This window comes from Coturnix japonica, chromosome Z, assembly GCF_001577835.2.
Source record: "Coturnix japonica isolate 7356 chromosome Z, Coturnix japonica 2.1, whole genome shotgun sequence".
Classification (NCBI taxonomy): domain Eukaryota; kingdom Metazoa; phylum Chordata; class Aves; order Galliformes; family Phasianidae; genus Coturnix; species Coturnix japonica.
The window spans coordinates 851,016-878,657 of NC_029547.1; the positions used below are offsets into that span (position 1 = coordinate 851,016).

Genomic DNA, 27,642 nt, shown 5'->3' on the forward strand with positions numbered 1-27,642 from the left:
TGCTTAGAACAGAACAGCATTAAGTAATCAAAAAGCAACACTTAGAACAGTACAGCATTAAATGTTCAAGCAATGCTTAGAACAGCACAGCATTAAATGATCAAGCAATGCTTAGAACAGCACAGCATTAAATGATCAAGCAATGCTTAGAACAGCACAGCCAAGGCTTTTAATGTTCAGAACAAGGAGTGTCGTGAACAACCAGTTTTTCCCTCCTTAACCCATACTCTCTTCCATCAACCTTCTTAGCCCTGTTCTATCTTGAAGACAGAGTTGCATATCTGAGAAAACAAAAATATTCCGTGGTCTGTGGTCTGTTTTGGCCTTGAAACAAAGTAAAAGTTCCATCTCTCTGGGCTGAGCCTGCTCTGGTGCTTGGAAAGGTTATAATGGTGCTAGAGGAGCTGACCAGAAGGAGAGTGTACTCCATCCTCAGAGAAGTTTCTTAATGCAAACTGCTGACAAAACCACATTTGGAATTATATGCTGGGCTACCAACTGGAGCAGCTGACGTGGCAGCACACAGCCCTCGCTGCTCCCTGCTGAGGCAGTAGTGATCACAGAAGGCCCAGAGAAAGCCTGTGATGATCATGGGTTGAAATGCTCCCCCAAGATTCCGCAGAGCTTAACTGCCATACCCTGCAGACTAGGAGACCCCACTGGCAGGGTCTGTTGGTCACCATAAAACCTGTAGAAGTCTTTTTTGTAGGTGAGTTAATTGCCAGAGTGGGCTAACTGAAGGATCTTGCTGCCTCCCTTCCTAGATCCCTCAAGCACTCTTTGTTTTGTTACTCTTTCTTTTTCCAACTAATTTGCTCCATTTTTGCCACTGGGAACTGAAAAGCTTTTCCAGACCGAACTAAACTTAGACTGAAACTATTCTTACATGCCCACAGACCTTTTGTTAGGATCCTGAAATGGAATATGCCATAGGCTACAAGGCATTATTGTACAGCTATTTTCTTTTTCTAAGCTGGAGATCAAAAGGATATGAAACAAAGAAATAAACAAGGAATGCAGATATCTCAAGAGCAGCTGGACACGATCTCAAGTGTTTAGGATATCCTTTCCCCCCTCAAATTGATTATCTTCTTTTCTGGTTGCGATGTCAATCCAAAGGTACAAGAGAATCAGTATTTTTAGAGGGAATCTCTTATTCAGATACCTATGTTGGTTTTGCTGTGAGAGAAACCGGTCACAGCTTGCTGCTGCTTTGTAGCCAAGCACTTAAAAAGATTATTTATATGAAGCATATTCTTCCTTTCTATGCTTCTCTGGTCTGATCTACACAAGGGGATAGCAGAGGATGTGACACTTTGCTGGTTCCTTTACATGTCCTCACTGGGCTGAGAGAGAATGGTAACTGTGTCTTTCCTTTGTCCCCAGGGGAATCTGTGTCACCAGACCCCGTGCTTTCCATTCATTTATTTATGCATTTAGTCTCTTTTCTTATGGTAGCCATGAGGTTTCTGTAATGAGTATGAAAATCTGGCCCACGCTTCTGAACCGACTCTCCTCCAAAGAAGGCAGTGGTACCAGGAAGGTCCCTGGCTTTTTCATAATGTTGTATGGAGGACATGAAGGCAGAGGGAAATCACTGAACGTCAGTGACCTTGTTTTCCATCCTTGTAGTATGAATGCATAAACTGAAAGAAGGGAGTGTAAAGTACATAACATAGTTATATATCTCATATATATCTGTATTTTAGAAGGAGTCTCAAAATTCTGTGCTCCTGTGAAAATCAGAACTTTTGGGAGAGGTGTTCAAAGTGCTCAGAAAGCGAGTGATCCCTTCAAGCTGCTCAGTGCTGAGCTCATGGAGTTCCTTCCTGCTAAGGAAACAAAAATGGTCACTTAATTGTTAGAACTTCCTTCAGTGCTGTCCTGCAAATAATGTGTGAATTCAAACACAGAACAGAAAGAAAATGAAAAAAAGAAAGTGGATAAATAAAAAAAATGAGGTCATGGCGTTGCCTCTCTAAAAAGTGCTGAGGGAGCCATTGCTTACCATGCCAGTGGCAAAGTACTGAAACATGCTGTCTTGAATTCTGAGCAGGAAGTGAGAATTCAGTGGGTGAGTACATCTGCATGATGTGCTCCTTTTCTTACGATTTCATTTATCACATTGGTGAAAGAAAGGTGTGCTTCCAGAAAACAGAAGTAATATTTTTACAGAGCAACTCTGTTTTGTCTCCCTGAGGACATGCAGAACTAGTAAGGTCACTTCTTGCATGAGGAACATCTTAAAATCTACAGCCATTTTAAAGAGATAATTAATATTTTGACCCTCTGTTGTTATTTCCTCACTTTCCCTGTGACAGCCTTGAGGATTCTCCTGTGTTGTTTCTTTTAGTCCAGGAATCCATGTATGAAGCGTGTTACTTGATTTCAATGACCGTGTTAATTATAGAAGACAAGCAGTTACTGAGTCTTGCACCATAATTAATCAACCTGATATTTACTTACTACATTGTTCATACCAGATTAAGCTGTAGCTAGACAAGCAGGACAAGGAAAGTGAGTGACAGAAGCATTATCATGGCACACTGCCTCCTATTGGGAAAGTTCATCTTCCTTCTGAAAGAGACGCCTTCAGGGATCATGTAATTTGAATTCCCTGTGAATTTAGTGTCATCTTAGCTTGACCAGCTCTGGAAGAACATATTAACCTCCCCTTGTGATTTTCAGAAAACCATTCTAATTTAGCAAGTAATTAAGGGTCACATGTAGGATAAGGAGCTGGATAAGCTTGGATTACGCACAGGAAGCTTTGTCTCCAGGGCAACCCGAGCAGAGGGCTGCTGGAGCTGGGGTGGGAGGGCAGGCAGCTCTTCCACCCTGCGAATCGGTGCGAGAAGCAAATGCCTGCAGAACTGGTCATCACCGGGATGCTGGGCAGAAAGCTGGGCTCCAGCGGGAGCGTTCCGCAGAGCGAGGTCAAGAGAAGTCCAAAACAATGATGCTGGGCAAAGCCTGGGTTTTATTTTTTCTTTTGAGCTGAAATTGCTTCAGTCGTCATCGAGGGATTTTGCTGCGCCCTCACTGTGAGGCTGCTGGTGTCCTTGTAGCTGCGGCTGCTAACGCATGCATCCGTGGGCCCTGCTGGGCTGGGGCGATGCCAGCTGGGCAGCATGGGCTGCATACTGTGCTCGGGCATAACACTGTGCACAGGGGGCTCTCCTCACACCTCAGGCATGGAGAGTTAACATCACGGGCACGGCCAGGAGATCCCAGCTGCTTGGCTGGACATGTAGCTTTCATTTTTCACTTGGGAGCTATGTACACATGAAATGCTTTCTCAGTTCATTTGTATCTTACTGATTTATTTTGATTTCTTCTTCATTTCAGACTGAGAGAAACAACCAAAACAACCATGGGTGTTTTGCACAACTTTTTTTACAACAAACAAGTGCTCCCTACTGTTTGCATCCATCGGGTGACACTGTCATATGATGTACCTTAACAGTTGGGCACTCCCTGCATCAGGAATGAAGGTACAGCTAACTTGGAAATGCTCACCCACTGTAGGTATGTTGCCTTCCCTCTGCTATTGTCATGTGTAGCCTTTGCATAGAGGCAGGCTGTTCTGCATCAGACCACCATTACGGGCACGGGGGGAATTTACACACTCCACTCTCTGTCATACATGCTGTAGAACCTGCCATAAAAAGCCAGTTGTGCTGAAGGTGGTTGGTAAAAAGGATAACGGTCTTTAACAAAAGCACTTGGTACAACAACTGCAGGTAGAATTCATGCAAAACACAACTGGGAACGTTGCATTTGTTGCAACTGCTGAGTACCTAATGAGAAAGCTGACAAGGCCACATTACTGTTTGGGAGCAGCCTCCATGCCCTGAGCAGGACAGGTCACTCTCAGATTCCCTTCATTTCTGCCTGTTTCCTGTGATAAGCCTTGCTTTGCTTTATTCTTCCTATTTCACAGTTCCAACTGAAAGAATCACAATAGTGTCTTACCCATCAAGTGTTGTTTTCCAGGAAGGTTAAAGTACTTGAGCAGTGTTGTGATACTTTCTTTGCAAGTGAAAATGCCCTACAGGCTGAGCCAGGGACAAAAAAGGACAATGAAAGTTCTTTATTTTCTGGTTATTTTAAATGCAAAAAATAAAAAGTAACTGTAAAATACTTAGATAAAGAAGTTCACCTGGAAAACCCAACATTCACACTATGTTTTTGGATCCCTTGGCCTGGACTAACATCAAAGCCCCTGGAATAATCATCATAGTCATAGTCATAATGTAGGGTTCAAACATTATGGTGAAGCTATTTTGTTCCAGAAAGGGTTCCGTGTTGTTGCTTTTGGCTGCATGTCTCCCACACAGTGCTATGGTGCCTACTGCCCTATTGCACGTGACTGCTCAGTGAGCCTACAGGAAGCTTTCAGATGTGCCAAAAACCACTTGGGAGGCTCACCGGTATTTGTTCTTGGTGTGAAACAAACAAAAACATCCTGCCTGGCTGAATAGAATAGAGCTCAGGCTGCAAAGTAATGTTGGTACTTTAATTCTTATTCATATTGGTGGTTTTAGGCAGTCTCAGAATCCCAGCCCTACTGGAACACTGATATATCAGTGTTCAGCTTAACCTGATTCTCAGTTCAGCACCTGATCTGGCAGACATACCAGCCAAAACTTTACCAAGGGTAACAAATGAACCCTGGGGTTAACTGAGACATTGCACAGATTAAGAGGTGGGAAACACGCAAACAAGGTTATGGTGAGGCTTTGTAGCTTCCACAACGGGTATCAGATACTCTTCAGCAAGCCCTTGGCTTTCAAAATGATTGCAGGACTTTTTAGCACATCTGTTGAGGAAAAACTTACTGTTAATGACACAGAAAATAATAATAATAATAATAATAATAACAACAATAACAACAACAACAACAACAACAATAATAATAATAATATATAAGCAAATAATTTACACTGTTCATAAATGTTTAGGTTCCTATTTACTCAAATTCTCACAATAAACAGCTGGTTAGTGAAGGTACAGAGATGAGATAAAGGCAAAGCATACACCAGCTTTCTCAGACGCCAGCTCAGGGATGCTATCACAGATCTAGAAAAAATAAAAGAGGAGACATAATTTGCTAATTTCTATTCCCAGACCAAGACTAAACCTTAGAAATAATGCTTTGTCATCAACTATGACCTGCTTAGTAGACGAGGCTAGATTTCAAAAAGATGCATAAATTGGGTGGCTAAATCCATGGGCACAAGAATTAATGAAGTGCCGAGGGCTTAACATGTTTCAAAAGTCAAATGACTTAACCTAAATGTGGCCTAAAGCTGCAGAAACCCCACGGTGGTAATTAATTATAGTTTTAGCTTTCATAAACATCTGCTGGAAACTGGTGGGTGCATCTCACCACACAAGAATCCTTTTTTGGTCACCAAGAGGCAACTGGAGTTGCACAACAGTTCAGCCCCTCTCATACCCTCCTCCCTTTTGTGCTTTATTCAGTTTCAGGATTGCAAAGTAACAACATTCAGTCAGCTCTTCTGTCATTTTATTGAGCATTTTGAATACTGAGCAGAACTGATTTGGAAACATCTGAACTGCTTTGAGCGTCAGAAGTCATCAGATTTAGAATTTTCTAAAGCAAATGACCTGAAAGTGAATCATGAAAAACACAGAAGCATCTCCAGCTTTGGACTTTTGGCTACTTCAGATCGTGTGATCCTCATTGCAGCACAACAGGAACCACCCACTGCTCTCACTGCTGCTTCTGTTCTGCTTAGTGAGCCCTTCTCACCTGTCAGGTGTCTGTCCCACACTATTTACCTCACCTCTGCTACGTTCCTGTTATCTCATTAATTTTACTTAACCTCTCTGCCTTCCCCATTGTATTTGTCTGCCTCCTGACAGCAGGCCTTCCTTCAGCCGCTGGGCATGTTTTTAGTTACTTCATTGTTTCTCTAATGCAATATAGCTGTTCATTTGTAATGGATAAGATAATTTAAGGAATGATTGGTCCCTAAAGCATTACTTGTTGGATAGAGGACCATCCAAATCATTTTCAGCATAAGAATGTGCACTGCACGCTTTTGCTCTTATGTGTGAGCAGGAAGGAATTCTCAGCAGTGCTGGTACCCAAAGGGATAACTAGTCAAATAAAAGCTCTGTTCAATTTAGTTTCATCGAGACTACTGCCTGAAGCAGAAGCAACACTCAGCTCTTCTCTGCTACTTGCATTCCCTGCAGGCATTGCTGATGGCAGTGGCTGTGAGGAAGTGGGTTTTTTTTTCTATAGCAGGTGCTGTTACCCTGTATTGGGAACATGAAAGGACAGCTAAGAAATCCCCTCAGTGGTCAGAGATGAGAGACTTCTCATCAGTTGGAGGCAGAAGCCACTGGTTCGGACTCACATGCGATCTGACCTGAAAGTAACCCAAGCAATGGGTTTCAGCAGAAACAGAAAGACACTTCTGCTCTAGCAGGTGCGACATTAATGAGAAATGTGATTTTGCCTTTACCACATGACATCTACTACATGCATTTTGCAACCACTAAACTGCTCACCACTTCCAGACGAAAAGGCTTCCAGACCCAAACTGACCCAAAAGGGAAGTGGTTCAAGGCACTTTAGGCTCCTCATTAGCAGAAGGTGAGATATGCCATCCTATAGGCTGAGGTATGAGGCTCCTACTTTTCTTGCTCCCCTGGTTGGTAGGGCTGCATTCATCCTCTGTATGTAACCCTAAGCTGCGGCTGATGAAGTGGCCCCCAGAGCAATGAAGCTGCCACCTCATAGGGCTGGGAACACTAGGAGCTGGGGAAGTTCCCCAGCCTATTTGTCTTTGTTTCTTAAGAATAGGATCACCTTCAGAAAATGAAGGTAATTTCTATTTACATTCGCCACGTTGTGCACCAATTTGTGGCCATGCTTATTAGGAAGGCAGGGGGTCCGGGAAGCACCTTGCCTAACAGCAGCAAGGCAAAAAGTGAACTGGAGGAGGAAATGGAAAGAGGGTAGAATATGTTTAAGGATTACATCTTGGCACGCACAGCATGTGATTTTACAACCCAAGTCACACTGGCTAGGGGTAAATCAGCAGCTATTAATCCCATGGGAAACAAAGGAAACCCAAGGTACTACCTCCTGCAAGGATTCTGTGAGAACTCAGCAGGTAACCGTGATGAGAGTGCAGATCTCTGCAGGCACAATTATACCTACCATGGAAAACACATGAAGACTTTTCAGTGCATAAATTGGAGGCAGGAGGAAGATATTTGTTCAATTAGACTGAAAGGGAAACGAAAGATTTTTTTAGCTTTGCATCTTTTGGGGCCTCATAAAGCAAAGAGCTCTGCTTTGCTGAGCTTCCATAGTTGGATAGCACCAGGAACAAATGTTTACAAGAATTAATCCTAGCTTCATCCTCTGGGAAGTTTCTTCCTACCAGCCTGCAAGAAATCCCTGGTTTTCATGACAACAGAAAGAAAAGAAAGTGCCCACGTGTAAGAGTGAACAGAACCCTGTTCAGAATGTGAATAGAGATACGAATTACTAAGCATAAACACAAATCCAAGTAACTGTAAACCTTCAAGGTCCCCTCCAACACAGCCATTCTATGAATCTGTGATACTTACTATGTGACTTTATGACAACTGCTTGTCTGTAAATCTTGCAGTCACTTTGTGACAGGTGAAAGTAGGGAGCACCAAGCAGTGTAGTAGCTTAGCTGAACTTCAGTTAAATAAGTGTTTCATACACTTGACAGTTTTCATTCAAGATGTAACCTAGTTAGAGCTGCGCAGGGAAGTCCACCTTCTATGGGGGGAGGTCTAAGAGATGCCTGGCTATAGCACTAATGGATGCAGCCTGATGTCAGGTTGATAGTTGGACTTGATGAGCTTGAAGGTCTTTTCCAACCCTGATTGCTCTGTGATGGGACAACTTCTGGAGCCCCGAAGTCATCACATGTATGTAAAAACACATAGCCTTTTGGATACTGAAAGATCGTTCTGTGCCACGCCTGCGTGACTACACGTAAGCAGCCTCAGACACGACCAAAGATTGTGCTCACCGGTACATTTGCAGCGTCACGTTCAACAAACCTGCAGGATTATTTTTGCCTCTCGCTGGGCAGCATCAGCAACAGATCGGATATTTTTTCATGTTCTTTCTCTGCACGAAACTGTCAGCCCAGAAACAAAACCCACGTGAAGTATTCCGAAGAGAGGCATCCACCGGGTGCCTGCCATGCAGCCGGGCTGTGCCGTGCCTGGCGCTGCCCCTTTTCTCACCAACCCTCTCGTGGACATATACCTAAATTCGGTCCCGTCCCTTCACGTGCTCGTTTATACCGACAGGAAGGCATGCCTATACATGGCGGTGGGGCTGCTTGAGGTCTGTGGGGTGCTAAGCCCTCATTAACTCCACTCACGCTGTCTTACTCTGCTTGCCAGTGCTTAAGCAGTGCTTTTTTTAAAAAGCAACCAATTAGCACCTCATCAGCTCCAATTAGAGGAGACAAAAGCAGTGTAAAGATAACTCAATGAGAGGGGGTGGCACAACATCATGTAATCTTTTAAGACAGCAGTGAGCATTCACTGGGCGAGCTGCGCTGGGCCTATTCACCTTTTTTTACTTCCCTCTGGATGCATTTAAGTCTTTTTTTGCTGGGAAGCCGGGCCTCCCAGGAGTCCCAGAGTCTCTCATTCAGGGCTACCTGTTTACAGCTCACCGAACAGAAGGACCTAAACAATCCTATATTGTACGCCTGTTGCTTCCTTAAACTTAGGCCTCCACAATGACATGTTTTCAGAAGCTGGGCAGAATAAGTTAAAGGCTGGCTTTATACTCATTAAGTGTTCTCCTTGTACTGTCTTCTAATTACATGGCAGGGCAACAATGTATTTTTTTTCTTCAATGGAGTTCTTTGGAGCAGTTAATTTGGTGCCTATACTAAATGCCCCAAAACATTAATTAGTGTGGAAGGAACCCTAATTTCCTCGGTGGCTTTCCTCTCCATTTACTTCCCTTGTTTTCACATAGGCTTGGATGAGCCTCTATAATGAAATTACCTCATTAATGCCTTTATTCTCGCAGAGTAACTCATTCAAGATCTACCATTTAGTTTTAATTTAATGCTGTCAAAAGCAAAAGGTGCATTCATGTCTTTGATTAGTGCTTTTTTCCCCCCTCTCTAAAGAGTGGACAGATTTAAATTATTAAGATGGCAAGTAGTGAGTTATAATTGGATACAAGCAGCACTTCAGTGAATATTAAATGCTTTCAAAGCCTGGGCTATGTGGTCTGCTGACTATTAACTGTGTCCAGTGAGTAATTTGGTGGGTTTTGAATTAACGGCACCTTAGCCACTGTGAAGCAAATTAAGTTTAATTTTGTTTATAAAAAACAATGAAGCTGCATTTATCAACATGACGGTCGGTCGTAACAGAGTTCAGTTTTTCCCATTGTCCTGTACTGACCTCATTGCTCGGCTACTTTTGCTAACACGGGGTCTCATCCTGTACGTCACAGTCACGCAAAGTCTAGAGGGAGACCTATTTATGTACAGCCAACAAGACACAGCCTTTCACTTGCAAGAACAACTGGGTTCTTAACACTGCCAGGAAGAAGCCACCCCATCCACGCATCACCACGTTTTCCCCTTCCTCCACACTATGTATTTCCGCAGCAATCATCTTGTTTACACAAAATGCAATGAGGCTTACACAGGAGACGGTGGGCAGTGGTTGTCCTGCAGCTGCATGGTAGTCTGTACCCTGCATTGCTGCAATGCAGCCTGCCCTCCCTCTGCATTTCAGCCTTGCACCAAAGGGGACATGGCTAAGGGCAGAAGTGTGACGATGCTAATGTTGCCTCTGCTCTTCTGGGTTATGAGAAGCTGGATCTCAGGCTACTGAGGGCTTACATTAACTGTAGAAGATTTAAATTAAACTTTGTCCTTTTTTTCTTTTTTCTTAATAAATAGCTTGTGTTTATGTATAGATAAACATTGTTTCTCTAACAATGAGGACTACCAGTTTGTTTTACTGCAGGAAGGAATGCATGAGAATCCTTGAGCAAATAGAAGTCTGGGTTTTTGGACTCGTGATGTTTCCAAAACACTGGGCTTTCCCTGTGAAGCAGACAAGGGAAGTACAGCATCTTTAGGGAGAGATTTTTTTTCTTCACTTAGGATTTGGTGTAAAATTTCAGTCTGACTTTAACTACAGCTCTCCTTTAAGGCTTAAAATATTACAATACTTTAACCCTTATTTTTTATAGATGTAAGTACTTCCTGCTGCAGATTTTCAGTTCACTTACAGGAACACTTAGGTTTGGATATCTCCCCATTATCTGACTTATAACTCTGACTTATAACTCTGTTCTAGGTCAGCTCAGAATGGTGAGGGTGGTTTAGGAAAAGCTAGTTTTGGTCCTGTCATTGTGCAGATAGTAAATGTTCCTCTGAGCCACATGAAGGCCCCAGTCCAGGTATTTTTCTCAGTGTAATATATGCTGCCAAATGTGTGTGTTTATGAACATCCAGCAGCATTCACTCCCAGGTCTCCATTAGTCCAGGAACTGAAGCACTTGTCCAAGCAGCAAGGCAACCTCTTTTCATCCAAAGGAAACATGCATATTTCAAATCACCACACCATGTATTTCCAGGAGGAAGGGTAAGGAATGATCTGGTCATTCACTTACTGCCTTTTAAGGCAGGGCATTGTGCAGAAAGAGAGAGAGGGCAGACAAGACCCTTCAGCTGGGAGCTGTTTGGTGTCTGCTCCAAGAACAGTTCCCATATTTCATGTTTGTGTGAAATACAGAGCTACAGGCAGGGGCTGGGAGCCTTTTTATCAAGGTTCATGGCCTTCCTGTAGGATATCATGATTGTAAGAGTCACCTGAAGAGTTCAGTTTCTCTCTCTGGTCCAGGGAGTATCAGACAGAGAGGGCAGCTAAGGAGCTTGTTCACCAAATGAGATAGTTGCACATGGCAAACCCAGAAATACAACTGTGTGGCTACAGATAGTGGCTCTGTGAAAATCTGGCCTTAGTATGAGTGCTGATCCCAAGCCTTATTTGCCACACCTTGAAGACACTGTAGGACACAGATGTAACCTCTGATGGGTGTGTATGCTCAGGAAAGGACAGGCACAGGAAAGGAAGCATAGGTATGATCAGTAAGAATCACAATTGAAAAACACTGCAGGGTAACTGAAGTGACATACCATTTCATTCCTCAGCAGGTATGCAGCAAAAACAAACAGCAGAACCTGTGTCTACAGAGCAGATGCAAGAAGAGAAGTGAGGGAATGGCGTGCAAAGGGCAGAAGGCTGGCAGAGCTATCGGGCAATGGGATGGGCACAGGATTTTCCAGGGAAGCTTTTGCTGTGCAAAGAAAGAAGCACAGCAGGGTTGGCCTGGTTCTGTCCTTGCTGGCCCACAGTGAGCACCTTTAAGCAGCAAAGAGGCAGTGCTTCACTGTGCAGATGTGCCATGTGTGGCAGCTCCTTTGCAGATGCCATGTGCTCTCACCTTTGGATTGCAGCACCAAGCAATGCTGCATGTGAAAGAACTGAGATGGACTAAAAGCAACTGCTTCAACAGCTTACTTTCAAATCTGCTGATGAAATTCTTTACGCTGTGCCCTCCTGGTACTAGTGCTGATATGCAGGAGAAAGCAGAAAGAGAAGCAGGGAAGGATGAAATGGGATGAAAGGGTCTCAGCCACTGACGGAATGAATTGCTAGTCTGTCCTTAAGCTGGAGACAACATAAAGCAACTTAAGGGAAGTTCACACAGCTGAGGAGCACACCATTGCTATCCGTTTTCAAGGAATATTTTAGCATTGACAGTAAGTTGCAAACTGGAGAATTAACCGCACGGTGACAAACTATTGCTTGGCAGAGAGCAGATAAGACTGCAGGCACCGTTGGCGAAACTATTGTGGCCGTGCAGAGACTGCAGTGCGAGAGTGCCCCCTGTTGCTCCAATGGGACTTGTAAGAGCTCTAAATCAGTCATACACAGCATTGGGGCTTCACACGTTGGAAGGTGGCTTTCACAGTGGAGAAAACGGCACGCAGTGGGAGGCTGACAAAGCCAGGAGGGTGTGTGGCAAAGCACTGGAACAGCACAACAAGAGACATGTGCACCCACAGAGCAGAACCCCTTATTACTGTGGCAAAAACACAGCTGTAAAGCCATGCATTACTCAAGCTATATTGAAGACTCTGAGAAGAGGTGGAAAATCTCTGCAGCATTGCATAAGAGCAAGAGAAATACCACCATGAAGTAATGTGTCTTTGTGCAGCCCATGCTTTGCTCCGTGCAGCACAAGAACAGTCTTACTTAGGCACACATACATGCCTCTCCCTGCCTTCCACTTAGCAGGATACCTTTGAAAGGCTTCTAAAGGCAGATAACATCCTCCTTTGGCAAAATCTTTCCTCCTGTTTGCTGGAAACCTGGACATCATCTATCCTGCATACTTCAGAGAGATTTTATTTCTGCATGTCATCCCTGTACTGTTGAATTCCTTCTGATGACCTGGGGCTTTGAGGAACACCTGGTTAAGTCTTTTATTCAGTTTGATCAAAGGAGTACTGACACAGCCAAGCATTTAGCTGAATGAGCGCTTCGCTATGAATAGCAGAGATATTTGGACTCAAGTGTATGTTAGCAGCAATCAATTGAAATCTTCATAATGAAGGCCTGTGGGAACTAAAGGTGGATGAAAGAAGAGGAAAAGATGCTTTGTAGGGCTAGGTTAGGATGTAAAGACCTGCATCTTATAAGCAGGTCAGCTGTTCCACAGCGTGCAGACACTGGTATTCTGCCTTGTTCACCCCCATCACCAATAATGAGGTGGTTATGGTGAATGCAGACTGAAATTCATGTCACATACTGGTGAATGTGGCATAACCACCTAGGACTGGGTATGCTGAGTGACTGCAGCAGAAGAAAGCTAGTGATTAATGTGTTACTATGATGGGGAGGGCTTACATGCTACCCAGGTCTATAGATTATGTGTTGGCATGTGAAATATAGAGGGGTTATTAGAGGCAGCAAGTGAAAGCAATTGTTCTCCTGACAGCAAAAGCATTGACATTAGTGGAAACTAGCACGCAATTGGATGGTGGTTCCTGTTTTGAAAATACTCAGTGCTTACTGCTTTTGAAGATTTGCACTGGGGAAGCAGAGCAACACCAGTGAAGAAAACAGGCAGCAAAAAGCTATCTGACTGAGCTGTTACATGGGCTTATCACTTTGAGATAAAATGGGGCTTTCTCCGCCAGCTGCAATGCCTATGTGTGCTTTGAGTTAACGGAGACTAAGTTTTTGTCACAGAACCTAACAGGGAACCACAGTCAAAGCTTAGGAAAAATGCTATAAAGGTAGAATCACTTGGTGATCTCACTAGTTTGATTAATGTAGGAGAATCTCCTGAGATCCAGCAACTTGAAGAGCAGCTGTTTGACCCCTATTGTTGACTGCAGTCAAATTGTTTAAGGAAGAATGAACAGAATGGTCTTAGAAGGTGTAGGGAGAAGAAAGGAAAGTTTGGGGAGAGAGGGAGTAAGAGAGGGAAAACATAAGTGCTCTCAGTGACCAGAGTTGTTAAGGGTGGAGAGATTTGTTTGCCCACATAAAGGTCTGAGTGGGAATAATGCCACTGGAGCAGACTGATTAGCTCTTTCCCATGCAGAGTTCATGGCTGTGAGAACAAAAACCACTGAGGGTTGCAGCACTGCTCCTGGCAACGTAAAACATAGATATTCTCACTGATCTACTCTGATAACTGCCTATAGTTTTCACTAGAAGGGATGCAGGTACACTCCATGTTTGTAATCACAGTCTGTAAGAGATGGGTCACCTTTCCCATCAAAAGAAATATAGCTTCACCTGTAATCAGATTAAATGACTGACAATTTGGTTTATCTATAAAGACCTCTAATTCTCAACCCTCCAGCTATGGTAATTCCCCTGCAAAGTGCTTTATTATTATTATTTTTTTTTTTTTAAGAGGTTCTATCTGCAGTCTTTATGCACACGGCAAATAAAACATGAAAAAAATACATAGCTTGTAACTAGAAATATCTGTTGGGCTGCAAAGCAGTACTGAGTTTTCTGTGCTACTGAGTAAAGACAAAAAGAGCAAAGGTAATTAAAGGTTCTGTTTGTAGCACCCATTCTAGAGCATCTCTCAGTAGCTGGTTATATGTTTTGGCTGATATTAAGGGCCCTGTGAGCTACCTTTTGGGTGCTGTTCTGAAAAGGAGAAGCTGCGATCCCTGGCTGCAGAGTAGTAGTGAGTTTCAAGTGAACAGCCAAAAAGACAATACAATAAGTTTACTGACAGAGATGGATATTTCCTTAGCCAGCGGTCTGCAGGGTGTTCTGGATGAGCTCCATGGGAGATATCTCTGATAAGGTATTCTGAGCAGAAGCAAGAAACCATGCTGAAAAACATAGCCAGCAATTGATGTCCTAAGTCTGTTTACATATGAAGCTCAGTATAAACAGCAACTCACTTTCAGCCAAAAACAAACTCCTGTACAAAATCACATGGGGTGGGGTGGCCTGTCATGCTCTGTGGGAATGCACAGGAGAGTGTGGGGACCATAGAGGACCTTGGGATCCATAGGGGGGGGAGAGGGGAAATGTGAGGGAGTGATACTAAGGAAGACTTGCTTTTTTGTTTTTTTGACTTAAAAGCAGAGGCCTTCTGGAGGCACCAACCACTCCGCAGGCCGCTCCGCCTGCGGCCTACTCCACTGCCGTTGCTAGGCAACACACTGCGAGCCGCTGTTTCCCCACAGCCGATTCGTCGCTGGACGCGGGTGGCAAGAGAGGAAGGACAGAAATTAAGTCAGATTTAAATAACTTCGGAAACGAATAAATAAAATCAGATTTATAAGCGGCGCCTGTGCGTCAATCAATCATCGCCTTTCTCTTCGCAGCTTGGCGAATGTGCGGCGGGGCGGAGCGGAGCCGAGGGGCGTGGCGGTGCGGGCGGTATAGGAGGCAAAGGGGATCAGCGAGGAGCATGGCGCTGCTCAGAGGTGAGCGGTTTGTCGATGTTTTTCTGCACTTTTCGGGTCTTCTCGGTGCCATTCGGCTCTTATCGGGCGGCTCCCCACCCCTTGTGGGTCTCTGAGCTCGGCCTGGGCCGGGGGTTCCCGCTGTAGGCACCCCGGGGGGTGTTGTTAGGGTGAGGGCCTGGAAATGTCTTCCTTTGCCTCTGGTATCAACCTATTGCAAACACGCTGGCAGGGATGTTGGAATGAGGTGATCATTGAGGCCCAGGCCATTCTATGATTCTGTGATCCAGTTTCAGGCAGTGAGTGCTTAAAACTCTGATGTTTTTTCAGTTGAACTTTTGATACGGGGTCAGGGTGACCTCTGCTTTCCAGATCCATATGTATGTGGCAATATCTGCTTTCATGCATCTCAGAGACAGCCATAGTATTGTAGGGCAGTGCAAATTGAAGAGCACTTGGTAATTGCTGCTACAGGCCCAGGTCCTTCCTTACACAGGACTCGTCTGCCTGTTGCTTCCTTCTGCAATTCAGAAGCGTCTTCAGGAGCTGTATCTCCCATCATCCAAAATCAGAGTAATGCCACTCCAAACCCTATTGTAATTGGTTGAATTTGGCGTTATTTGACTGCTGGGTGAGGTTGTGGTTTCCTTCTTTTCCTTGCTAGTTCGTCCTTGTTTTCTCCCTTTGTCTGGAATCAGTTTTGTGCTGATTCCCCCCTAGCAGTTGGGAGATGTGGGCAGTGGGGCTGAAAGAGAGGTGTTGTAAAACAAGGGCTGAAGTGCAAAGTCCCCAACCCTGGTCTGTTTGTAGAGCCATGCTGTGTGAGTCAGCAGACAGTGCAGATACCCAGCCTGCTGGTCAAAAGGAGAGAAAATTCAGCTGACTTGGTCAGGACCCTGTGCTGGCAGCAGCTGTGTGGGCACAATTATGGAGGAGATGAGCAGGATTCAGTGAAGTGGTCATGACTGTGCTGTTGTGAGAGCAGGCTTAGGAACATCAGCGGGCCTTTAAAACAGGGTTTGACTTATGATTAAATGAGTGAAAAACAACAGTGGGTATAGCAGGCAGTCTTGTTTTGCTCCACTGTGTGCATGTGAAGGTAGATCTGTAGTGTTTGTTCCAAGCCTGCAGCGCTGCCTTCATTCCTTTTTGACATCTGAACACACAGGGACTTCTTCAGAGACACATATTTTAGTGGCTACTCTTAAAAACCTGAAGAGTGGGCTTTTTGGGTGCGTTATCTTTAAGGTTGTTTCTGAGCCAAGTCATTCTATGGTTCAATATTACTTATACTTATTCCTTGGTGAAAATAAGTGCTGTGTCCTAAAGTTTTTGAATAGCCAGCATATCAGTGCTTTTAGGGAATAGCAGCAGTGTGCTTAGCAGAGACTTATTTTTAAGGTCTCCCCAGTACTGTAGAAATAAGCCCATGGGCAGCATCTAAGTGTGAGGGATCGTTTTGTTTTCCTATTTTTATGGTTTAAAAATCCATGTTGTTTTTCACATTCTTCCTTGTCCTTGAAGCTGCAGTTCTTGCTTAGTCTGCACTAGGGTATTTCCCAAATCATCTTCTGAGCAAAACTATTGCAGTGCTAGGACTTGGCAGTGCAACAAAGCTGACCTTCAGCAGTTTGGAAAGTCCTTCCCTGTAAAGCATGCAGCCTGGGATCTGAATGTATGAGAGATGGAGGAGCACCCTCACCCTGACAACTGAGCGACAAAGGCAGTGGATGGGAAACTTTGGAATCAGTCAGAGCAATGTGCACCAGCAGATTAATAAGCAGATATTTCCTTTGCAATTATTTTTCTATCTGCATCTTTCTCTCCTGCATTACTTAAAATACCAGCAGGCATTCTGTGGCAGCTGCAGGTGGGCGTGTGAGCTCTGTTGTTCAACTAGGGGAAAGTTCAGAGCCTGCTGCTGCTTGTGCTGGCACTCAGCAGCTCCCTGCTGTGAGCAGGAGGTGTTCTGGCTGGAGCAGATCTTTGCTTGAGCTGAAATCCCCCCTGGGTCCCTCTGGTCAGGGCATTGACAACAACACAACAACATAATTTCACAGATGTGTCCACTGTGGGATCTTACAGATGTTCCTTTCCTGCCTGTAGTACACTGTCATTAACATCTGATGTAGTATGTCTGCTCTGTAGCCAAACTATCTCCTTTTTCCAAACCTTTTCTTGGAGAAGGGATACTCCTGGAGTCATCCCAGCCTTTCCTTCTGACACAATTCTGGCATTCTTTCTCCACCTGAAGTATTGCTGCATCCCACATCACTTGTATTGAGCTGCTTGGGTTCTTGCAAAGTTAGGATGTTATTCAGTTGAGGATAACGTGCTTGTTTTCTCCCTAGTACTCTCTGTTTATCTGTACAATTTTTTTTAAGCATTCTCTGCTATCTCATATCTAATTGTTATCTCATAGAAAGAAACATGTCAGACCAGCTGTTCCCTGCTCTGTCCAGTTGCATAATTCTTGCTTCTCTTGCAGGTGTATTCATTGTCGCAGCAAAGCGGACTCCTTTTGGCACCTATGGAGGGCTGCTGAAGAACTTGTCAGCCACTGATCTGACAGAGCATGCTGCTCGGGCTGCACTGGCTGCTGGCAAGGTCCCCCCTGAGATCGTTGACAGTGTAATTGTTGGCAATGTCATGCAGGTTGGTAGCATGGAAATTTTGCTGGTGGGTGAATATTTCAGTCATCTCCTTCACTGTGGCCCTATAGATAGTTACCTCTGCTTTGCAGCCAAGAATAAACCGGGGGGTGGAGATGGAATGGGCGAGTAGCATTCATAGTGTAGTGTTTCTTGTTCATGTCTAAGGGACATACCCTGCATGATTTGGGACATTGTTGGGAGCAAGGCATAGCTATCTTTTTTTAGGACCACAGATACAGTTTTAAGTAGGAGAGGCTGATCTCTGCAACCATACAGATTACTTTAGTGGCTTGCTGCTAATCTCCTGCATGTTTTTCCTGTTTTCATGCCTTGAGCTGGTATGAAATCTTGTCAGAACAGGCCAGTGTGCAATTACAACATCACACTTAGAACAGTTCACAGTTCAGTGACTGCAAAGCAGCAGTTGTATCTCTGTGTTTTTCATATTTTTGAGTTTTTTTTTCCCCCTGTCAATCTGAGCAGTTCTAATTTGTCTTGAAGCAACTGCTGCTTCCTGGTCAGAATCTGGTCTTATGTTGGTTTTTGTGTATGTGCTTGAAAATAAGCAAGGGGAGAAAACACAAGACCTTTGAAGCTGGTGTCTTCAAAGCTTTAATGTCTGTAACGCCATTTTTGTCATGGTGTCTCACTCTTATGTCACAGCCTTTTCATGTTCACACATTGGTCCTTTTCGATCATATCAGTTTATTTTTTTGAGGTGAGTCAGAACTCTTCTTACAACTAGAAAGATTTCTGTTGGATATCCACCTGTCTTATACCAGTAATTTTACTTCAACGTTTTGACTTTTGATCAAACCTCTTACTTTAAAAGGAATAATACAAACTGCTGTTTGTTCTGCCTGCAGAGCTCTTCAGATGGTATTTACATTGCAAGACACGTTGGTTTACGTGTGGGAGTCCCTATCCCAGTTCCAGCCCTCACTGTCAACAGGCTCTGTGGCTCTGGTTTCCAGTCCATTGCTAATGGATGCCAGGTAATAAGCTCTTTTTTGTCTGTATTTCTGTATTAGTTTAACTTTTATGACATCTGTAACACGTGAGGTGTGTAGAAGCACATACTGTATGTTTGAGTCTTACTATGGGTTTCTAGCTACCACTGCTAGAGTCTTCACCTTGTATGTGCACGGTTGTGTGCAAGAGTTCAGTCTCCACGGTGCCGTTTTTGATGGCTGGTTTTAAAAATCATAATTGTAGCTATTTTGAGTTCACTGTAAGGAATGCAACAAGTGTTAGCCAGTGAGATAGAGTTCAGCTGTGCTGTGGTTGTGTTTTGTGATCTTGTTGGCATGAATTAAAATTACTGGGCGTCAGAACCACAGATGAGGGCTTTTATCTTTTGCCCATTGTTTATATTCCCAACTAGTTGGCTATGTGAGCAGCAATCTGTGCTTTTCAAGTGTTTCTTCCTTCAAAGACCCAAACTCTTTCATGGGTATGATAATTTATAGCAACTAGGTGAATCATTTAAAGAATTCTTTAGTGGTCAGGTTGTCCGTTTGCAGTTTATGACCTTCAGGCTCTGCAGTCTCTAGCAGTGATGAATTAGTGTGTGGTTGGGGTTTCTTTTGACAATTTACTTGGCCGGTGTTTTCTAAAACTCTTTTTTTTTTTTGAAGTTGCTTTGGTTTTGTGGCAGGGATATTTAAAACCAAGCCAAAACAAATCCATATGCTCAAACATCTGTTAGCCTAACCATACAACCATGGAGATGCCATCAGGTTCTCAGTCCTGTCATGTAGGTGAACCCAAATTCTCTTCCCCTTCACTGGTATGTGTGTTCCTCACTGATGGGTGAAGGGAGGAGTGTGTAAGACAGAGCCAGACTCCAATCCTTATGGAATGGTAAAACTTTTCTAAGTATATCAAGCAGGAGTTCATTCTGTGTGTGCCTTCATAGATTGCAATGTATTTTTGTGAAACAGTTGTTACTACCTTACAAAACTAGCACTACATCCTAGGTCTTTGGGTTTATTGGTCTTTGTTCTTGTTAACAGGAAATTTGCCTTAATGACTCAGAAGTGGTTCTGTGTGGTGGAGCTGAAAACATGAGCCAGGCGCCTTATGCAGTTCGAAACATCCGATTTGGAACCAGGCTAGGAGCAGAACTGAAGGTCTGATATTTTTTAACAATTTCTGTTCCGTAAATAAAGTTGTATTTATGGAGGAACATACGCTGTTCCTGTTCAGCCATATAGGCACTACACTCTTGCTCTTGGAAGTGAATTCGTTGGATGTTAGATCCAGATTTAGATGTTCATAGGACATATCCAGTATTCAAACATCACCAAAATAGTAGATTCGTGTAATTTTATTAAGAATGCCGATTTTCTCCCATTTCTAAAACAGTGCTTGAATTCCTTTTCCAAGGTAAATGTGTTAGTAAACTCCTAGAGCCAAAGTGTAATTCATTTGGTGCATCCCATCAAAGTACTGTCTACAGCATAAAGGCTTCTCCCATACATCTCGGCCATGTGTGAGTGGAAAGAACCACTCTAGGACCTGGTATAAACTAAAATAGCAGATGAGAACTTGCATACTGCTTTGTGGTGTCTTTGTTCTAATTTATGTAAAATATCTGTAGGTGACTTGGGATAATTTTATAAGATGATGGTAGTTCCCAAGAGGCTGGTGGGATAACTAGAAATTAACAATAATAAATGATAATATTGCTCTACTTTAACATGTTCTTTAAATAACATTCCTTGCAGTTGGAAGACACACTGTGGGAAGGTCTAACTGACACGTATGTTAAAATCCCAATGGCAATTACAGCTGAAAATCTGGCTGCAAAACACAGCATCACACGAGAGGACTGTGACCGATACGCACTGAAAACACAACAGAGATGCAAAGCTGGTTAGTAAATGTAGGAACTGAAGTATTTTATTTGGGACCAGTTTCAAATCTTGATTTTAGCAGCAATTCAAATTATTTTAAAATTTTATATAGCTCATGCACATTAGCATCATTTGTCTTTTGATTTGGAGAGGCTAATTCATGCTGTACTTTGCTGTGTGATAGAAAGAGTGCACTTCAGCAGGGTTGATTTGGAATTGACTGAGCAGTTAGATCAAACAGAATCTGAAGATGTATCTGGAGAGGGAATATTTGTTCAGGACCTGCATTTAAGCTGTTTGCTGGACACTTTAAATGGCCAAAGCCATAATTCAGAGATGTTGCATTATTGCAGTTGATTGTTAGTGTAAACAGGATTGTAGGGTAAAGGAAAGTAGGATGTGCAATGATCTTCATGTATTCCAACATACACTGCAACCCATAAGAAGGAAAGATCTAAGCATACTTTTAGATTCTAATAATGTTGATTTTTAACAGCTGCAACTCTTGAAAGTAGACTTAATATTTTTTTAATGGGAGTAGAAGTGCTGTTTTTATCTCTTCCTGCTGATGTAAATGAATTCCTGGAGCCTTCACTACAAATTGTGCCACTGAAGAGACTTTTGCTTCTTTCATGTTTTATGTATGATGTATAAGACTCCAGCTTGCTGATTTTAGTTCTGTTTGTGCATTCACATTACAGAGACAGTCCTGTGGCTACTCTGGGAAGAAAAGGATCCTGTTAAACTTGTTGAAAAATGCCAGAGGTAGCCAAACAACATCAAACATGACAGTTTCTAAGAGTTAGAGCTTCTCGGCTCTCTGATAAGCCTGAGAGCTGCAGAATGAGGCAACAATACATGAGTGTATACAGAAAATAAATCTAGTGGTTTAAGAAGGGAGAGAAGTTTAGTTATTTGAACTTGAAATAGCACATTCTTTGGAAAAGTTTTGGAATGTTTGTGCAGTCTTTGTTGTGTTCTAAAAACTAAACAGTAAACCCCCAAATGGCTTATTTAATCAAAATGAAGCATAAACAGCACGGTCTCTAAAGTTGTAGCTAAAACAGATCAAAAGTTGTGTCCACATGGAAATGGGATTATTGGTCATGTAGGGCAGTCATCTCCTGCTATTTTTGTAAGAGACCTTTTTATTTTTCTTTTTGTGGTTTCAGCTCAAGATGCTGGTCATTTTAATGCTGAGATGGCACCAATTGAAGTGAAAACAAAAAAAGGGAAGGAAAGCATTCAAAAGGATGAGCACCCGAAACCCCAGACCACTCTGGAACAGCTGGCAAAACTCCCACCTGTCTTTAAAAAGGATGGGACAGTCACTGCTGGAAATGCTTCAGTGAGTACGTCACTGCCTTGGATTATGATGGTGTCACCTTCAATGCTCTCCTAATTTGTTGTCCCTGCATTATCATGCATTTCCTCATTGGGCATGCTGCTGCTCGTCTTTGTAGCACAATTAGTATCCTCTGGAGTCCAAACCACGTTATGCTTTTGCTCAGAGCAGACTGAGAGCTTAGCATCATGTCATTAGGGACAGTTTCTCTTCCAGTCGTTATCTTAATTAATTGATTAATGTTCTTTGGGCCAGAATGATGATTGTTGTAATCGTATAATCCAAATTCCTGCCTAAAATAGATCATACTCACTCATATAATAATCATATAATAGATCATACTCAGTGTGAGTGTCTGTAATGTATCTTTTATGATTAATTGTACATCCATTATCTAATATTAACAGGGCCCCTGCAAATATACAGAATTATGTTTCTAATGTAAGGGAGATTTAGGTGGAAAAATATTATTTTATTTTTCTGGAACATTAAAATTAATTAATCATCTGTTCATCTCTTTGACTTTCATAGAACACAGGATAGTGAAAAATCACTGTATGTTTTGAATAAACACCAATACAGCAGTTTATTACATTTTAACAACATTGTCATCGACTCGGTTTTTTTTGAGGCATGTTTTTAGTTTAAAATGTGATTTTTATTTTTATTTTTAAATATATTTTTAAAATTTTTGTTTGTTTGTACTCTCTCCACTAAGAGTGTTTTTCTCTTTGTTACAAGGGGGTGTGTGATGGAGCTGGTGCAGTCATTATTGCCAGCGAATCAGCACTTAAAAAGCACAGCCTCACTCCTCTGGCAAGAATAGTTGCCTACCACTCATCTGGCTGTGACCCTTCCATAATGGGCATTGGTAAGTTGCAAGAAAACACATTTTCTTTCATATCACTAAGCAGAGTTAAGCTCTTCTTCTGTTGGGCATTTTAGGGAGTACATGCAGTGCCTGACCTACAGTGTTAGCATCAAACAACAGTCCTTGCACCACTTTCCACCCCTCTTTATTCTGTTTGTTAGTAAGTCAAGAAAATAGGTATGCTCTCATTTAAAACAAACAAAAAAACAGATTTTCTCCTGAAATTTGCCATAGATTCCCATTATTGTTTAGTTATGAGTTGTTTTGCTGAAGGAGAACTGGCTCTATCTACCCCTTAAATTGAGACTAGGTTCCAATATCAGATGTTATTCTGGTAATCACTTTTTCCTAGTCTCATATTTTATGTTTTCTAATCAAGTAAGTTGTTAATGCACACAAACCTTCAAAGCTGATCCAGACACGCCTGGATTTTTCCCTTCTCTTGAGCTTGCAGACAGCATTGTACCCCAGCATTACTTTTCCTTTCTGCTGTTTTCTTCAGAGAAGTCATTGTTGACTGGTTTCATGTGTCAGTACAAATGCAAATGAGGCATTGTCAGATTTGCTTTCTTGCTCAGGGTATCTGACTAAGCCAACCTTCAAAGCAAATGCAGAGGGAGGGTTTCATTCGCTGGGCTTCATGGTATCATTGTGCTTTGTAAACCAGACCATTGTTTGCAGGTCAGGCAACTCTTTTAGCCTGTTTAAAAACTTCATAAATCATATGGAGGAGCGGCGTTTTCAGTCCTTAACTCCACAGCAACTGAAAAAAAACAGATGAGATTCATAGACATGACAGCAACAGATCAGAGAACGGAGGAGCTCAGACAGAGCAGCTACCCTTTCACATACTGATAGTGTTGGGCAGACAATGTGTAAGTGATAGAATGCATTATTTAGAATAAGAGGCTGGGGAGGGAAGTCCCCTTGGCTGTCACTGATGGTCTCTGTATTGTCCAAAGGAGACCTTCCCATTACTCTCACACATAATGAGCATACTAAAATCAGTCTATAAAGGGAAACATTTAGGGTCTGGTATTAAGGCTAAGCCATTCTAATGATCCACTGAGCTTTGACCTGAGCCCTTTCTTCTTTTAATGTTTTCGTCTCTTGGCTCATTTACTCATTTTTATGTTTTTTATTCTTTGAGCTGTGTTGTCAGCATCATTTCTTGGTAGGGAGGCGCGTAAGTCATGTTTTATGATCATTCTTCTTCATCTAGCCATCAGCTCCCATCTAATATTGTCATCTTTGACCCCCAGGCACATGCCTAAACAGCCCTTTCAAATTCTCTTTGAATATCTCTTTTTTTAGGTAGCTGTGCTTTGTGATTAGCCTCCCCTGCTGAGTTATATCGTGTTGTAGCCTTCTTCCAGAGACAATTTTATTAACAAATTCTGTGATATTATCCAAAAAAATCCTACTTATTTCTGTTCTTTAGTTGGCTGTTACAGTCTGGGTCTGAGGCAGTGTTTTGTTATGCGGTGTTTTTTATTTTATTTTAATTAAAAAAAAAAAAAGAGAAAACTTATTTTTTAAGTATAAATTTTATAGTTAAGTTTTACCAATAACATGAAAACATCAGTACCTGTAAGTAAACACATGACTGCCAGACCCCTCAACATGTGTCTCTTTCTTTTTGTATATAACTGTAGGCTGCAAGTGGTGAGGAAAGAATAAGCTGAAGCTGAGAGGACTGGAGAGGAGGAGTTGCCTGCAAATATTCTTGAGGTCTTTTTTCTCTAGCAGCTGTCTTGACTTGAAACCTGTGTGTGTTTACCATTGTAGCTGTTCAGTAGTAATAGCACTCCTTACTTTCCTGAGCAGTTTGTAGATGAGGCTGCCGAATAGTTTTTAGATTTTTGAGTTCTTTTACCCCAGTAATAGAGCAGCTGAGTGACGTACCCAGAGTTCACTACCTTCTCAGGGGCTTATGGGAGGCAGTCTGAGGCTTTATGAAGCTATGGTACATATAGCATGTTTGTAAGGATTTATTTATTTTTCATTTAACTAACAATGCATACCATTTTCCAAATAGGCCCTGTTCCTGCAATTACTGAGGTTCTGAAGAAAGCAGGACTGACTTTGAAGGACATGGATTTGGTAGAGGTAAGAGTCTCTAATATGGACAGTGGGTTTTTAGGAGGAACGCAGTACTCACTGTGTTTCCAGTTACCACAGGATAGTTGTTTACGCATACCTGCAAGCCCACCTGTCCTTGCTTGCCTGTCTGACCTTTGTCCAGCTTGTTTCAGCCACACGGTTGCATGGTCATAACAAAAGTCTCAGACATGTGGAGACCAAAAAAGTCTTGATAGCATTCTGTAAGATAAAAGCCACAACATGAAGCTGTTCTGTTGGCTGTATGTCATAAACACATGCATCAGAACTCTTTTATTTTTAATAAAGTATAATACATATTTGTTTTGTGTCAAGTGTGCCAGAAGGATGTGAGTTTGTTTTGTTGACGTGATTGTTTATATGTTATCTGAATACATGTCATAACAAGTGTTCAATATTTTCTCAGAATGGCTTGGAGAAATGCATCTCATGTAATCTCATGTGCACATACTGCTGAAAGCTTTTTGTAGAGTCAGTGTGAGCAGTTATATAATTTCTCCCATGTTTAGGTGAATGAGGCATTTGCACCTCAGTATCTGGCTGTTGAAAAAGTGTTGGGCCTGGACCCTGAAAAAACCAATGTCAATGGAGGTGCCATTGCTGTGGGTCACCCCTTGGGTGCTTCAGGGTCGCGGATCACAGCTCATCTGGTTCATGAATTAAGGTACGTTCGTGACTTATAGCTGCTGGTAGTGAATGCAGCACTGCTGTATTTACACCTACAAAAGGGTTTTAACACAGACATTGTGTGGCTAAAAATCTTCCAGTCCTCTGAGTTTGTATCACCTTTCTCCTTTAGATCATTTTCAGAAGCTTTGATTGTTTTGGCTTGCTTGGTATGCTTAGCACAATTTTAGTCTGAATTTTCCCATTTTATTATTTCCCTTTTCCCCCTCCATTATCGTCAGAGCATCCCTGTGCAGCCTGGTCTGGTGGTTGGCAACCCTGCACGTGGCAGGGGTGTGGAAACTAGATGATCACTGTGGTCCTTTTTCACCCCAGGCCATTCTATGATTCATTGATTCAGTCTGTGAATATTTTGCTGGTGCTTACAACACTCTCAATAAAAGAGCTCAGCCATAAAGCCTCAATTTACATCTTGAAAAAAAGAAATCATTAGTAGTACCTTTTGAAATGTTGATAGCTAGTTTCTGTTTATAAAATCAGGACTGCTGCTGCTATGGATTTAAGAATACAGGTCATTCTCACTGTTACTTTTTTGGTACAGGCGTCGTGGTGGGAAATATGCCGTTGGGTCAGCTTGCATTGGAGGTGGACAAGGTATTGCTCTTCTCATCGAGAACACAGCTTGAGAGGTTCTGGAGCTGGCAGTGTTGCCTGAATTACCAGATCTCTGGAAAACTTTGGCGTTTATGATGGTAAATCATCAATGAGTCCCTTCATATAGTACCATTCCTGTAACATAAAGGAATGTCTGAGAGGTCTGTATTCTAAACAAGAAGATCCAATAATGTCTAATACCAATATAATTTCACACTGATGAAGTGTTTTTTAAAAGCCTCTTTTCAATCAAGTTTAATGTATTGCTGTAGGCAAAATTCTTATTTCCTGAGGAAATTGCCTGTCAAACTTTCACCAAATCTGCCTTAAATAGCAATGTAGCTTTTTCAGCAAGTACTGCTTCAGCTTGTCTAATTTTGGCTGTTGTCTGGCACATGTGCCTCTTTTATCATCAGGAAGTGTGAAAATGTCATGGGAGACCATCTGAAGTATGTGTTAATTGTAGACTGATGGCTCCGAATTGTACTCTGCTATTTTGCAAGGCAGAAGAGAAATTGAGATTTATTTTTTCTTGTGCCTCTCAAGAGATCAATAAATTGAACAGATAAAAAGAGCTTCCTGTTTGTTTCTTATAGAAGTAAACCACTGTGAGAATTGTGACTCTTGGTACATCTCTGTTTATTATTGGTAATGCTGCTTTTCCTGGCTGCAGAGTTACTGGCACTTTCTGAGCCCTTTCTAGAAAGCTCTAGCAAATCTACCAGCCTTCCATGAAGGTGATGTTGCATCTAGCAGTGGTGTTAGCTGTTACCATGTACCTACTGCTGCCTGTTTCATAACTTCCTCTGATAGTATCACATAGCTCATCTCTTGAGCAACCTCACAGGGGACTGTTCTCAACTCGTCTGAGAATTCCACATATGAGCAACTTCCCTTGGCTCTCACAGGCAGCAGAGTTCAGGTCGTGAATTACGTTGGATACATTTGTTTGAAGTGAGATTGCTGAACGTAGTCTCTGAACTCCTCTATGCTCACTTTGCAGTGGAGCCATTAGCAGCATGCTCAGATAGAATCACAGAATAGAATCATTGAGGTGGGAAATGATCCAGATCATCTAGTCGAACCCCCAGTCTAGCAGTGTAGATGTCCGTGCTGGATGCTCACAGTGAGTTGGGCAGATCCCTGGTCAGAGACAGAATGTGCTTCTCTGTACTGTCTTCTGTGCTACATAGGCAAAAATAGTAGCAAAGATTTCAGTCTTGAGTTTCTTTCATCCTCAGCCTACTGTTATGTTTTTGCTTATCTATGAATCCTAACTGCCCTGGGCTGTGCTGATTGTGAAAGAAGGGAGGCCATTCAAAACCAGAATGTCAAGATTAGCAAGAAGTTCAGGTCAAGGCAACTTGTTAGAATGGATGGATAACTGTTGAAATATGCTTATTGCAATTCCTAGCATTTCCTATGGGTTTGGTGTCTTTAATGACAATAGTGCCATTTATGTGGATAAAAAATCTAGCTGCTG

General features: G+C 42.5%; 1 protein-coding gene across 1 annotated transcript; it reads left to right on the forward strand.

Annotated features, from left to right (window-relative positions):
• The first annotated feature begins 14,951 nt into the window (after nt 1–14,951).
• Nucleotides 14,952–26,733, forward strand: ACAA2 (acetyl-CoA acyltransferase 2). The gene is made up of 10 exons (XM_015848219.2): nt 14,952–15,050; nt 17,518–17,684; nt 18,550–18,678; nt 19,699–19,815; nt 20,413–20,560; nt 21,714–21,889; nt 22,628–22,757; nt 24,796–24,866; nt 25,388–25,542; nt 26,107–26,733. Exons 1-10 carry the CDS (start codon nt 14,957–14,959, stop codon nt 26,189–26,191), a joined length of 1,272 nt encoding a protein of 423 aa, XP_015703705.1. The 5' UTR covers nt 14,952–14,956; the 3' UTR covers nt 26,192–26,733.
• The last annotated feature ends 909 nt before the right edge of the window (nt 26,734–27,642 follow it).

Excerpts from the sequence above, each read along its gene's own strand:
- ACAA2 (XM_015848219.2), top strand. The coding sequence starts at position 14,957 with ATGTGCGGCGGGGCGGAGCGGAGCCGAGGGGCGTGGCGGTGCGGGCGG. Across the intron at positions 17,685-18,549 it reads TTGTTGGCAATGTCATGCAG|AGCTCTTCAGATGGTATTTA; the intron begins GTTGGTAGCATG and ends TTCTGCCTGCAG. Across the intron at positions 20,561-21,713 it reads ACAACAGAGATGCAAAGCTG|CTCAAGATGCTGGTCATTTT; the intron begins GTTAGTAAATGT and ends TTGTGGTTTCAG.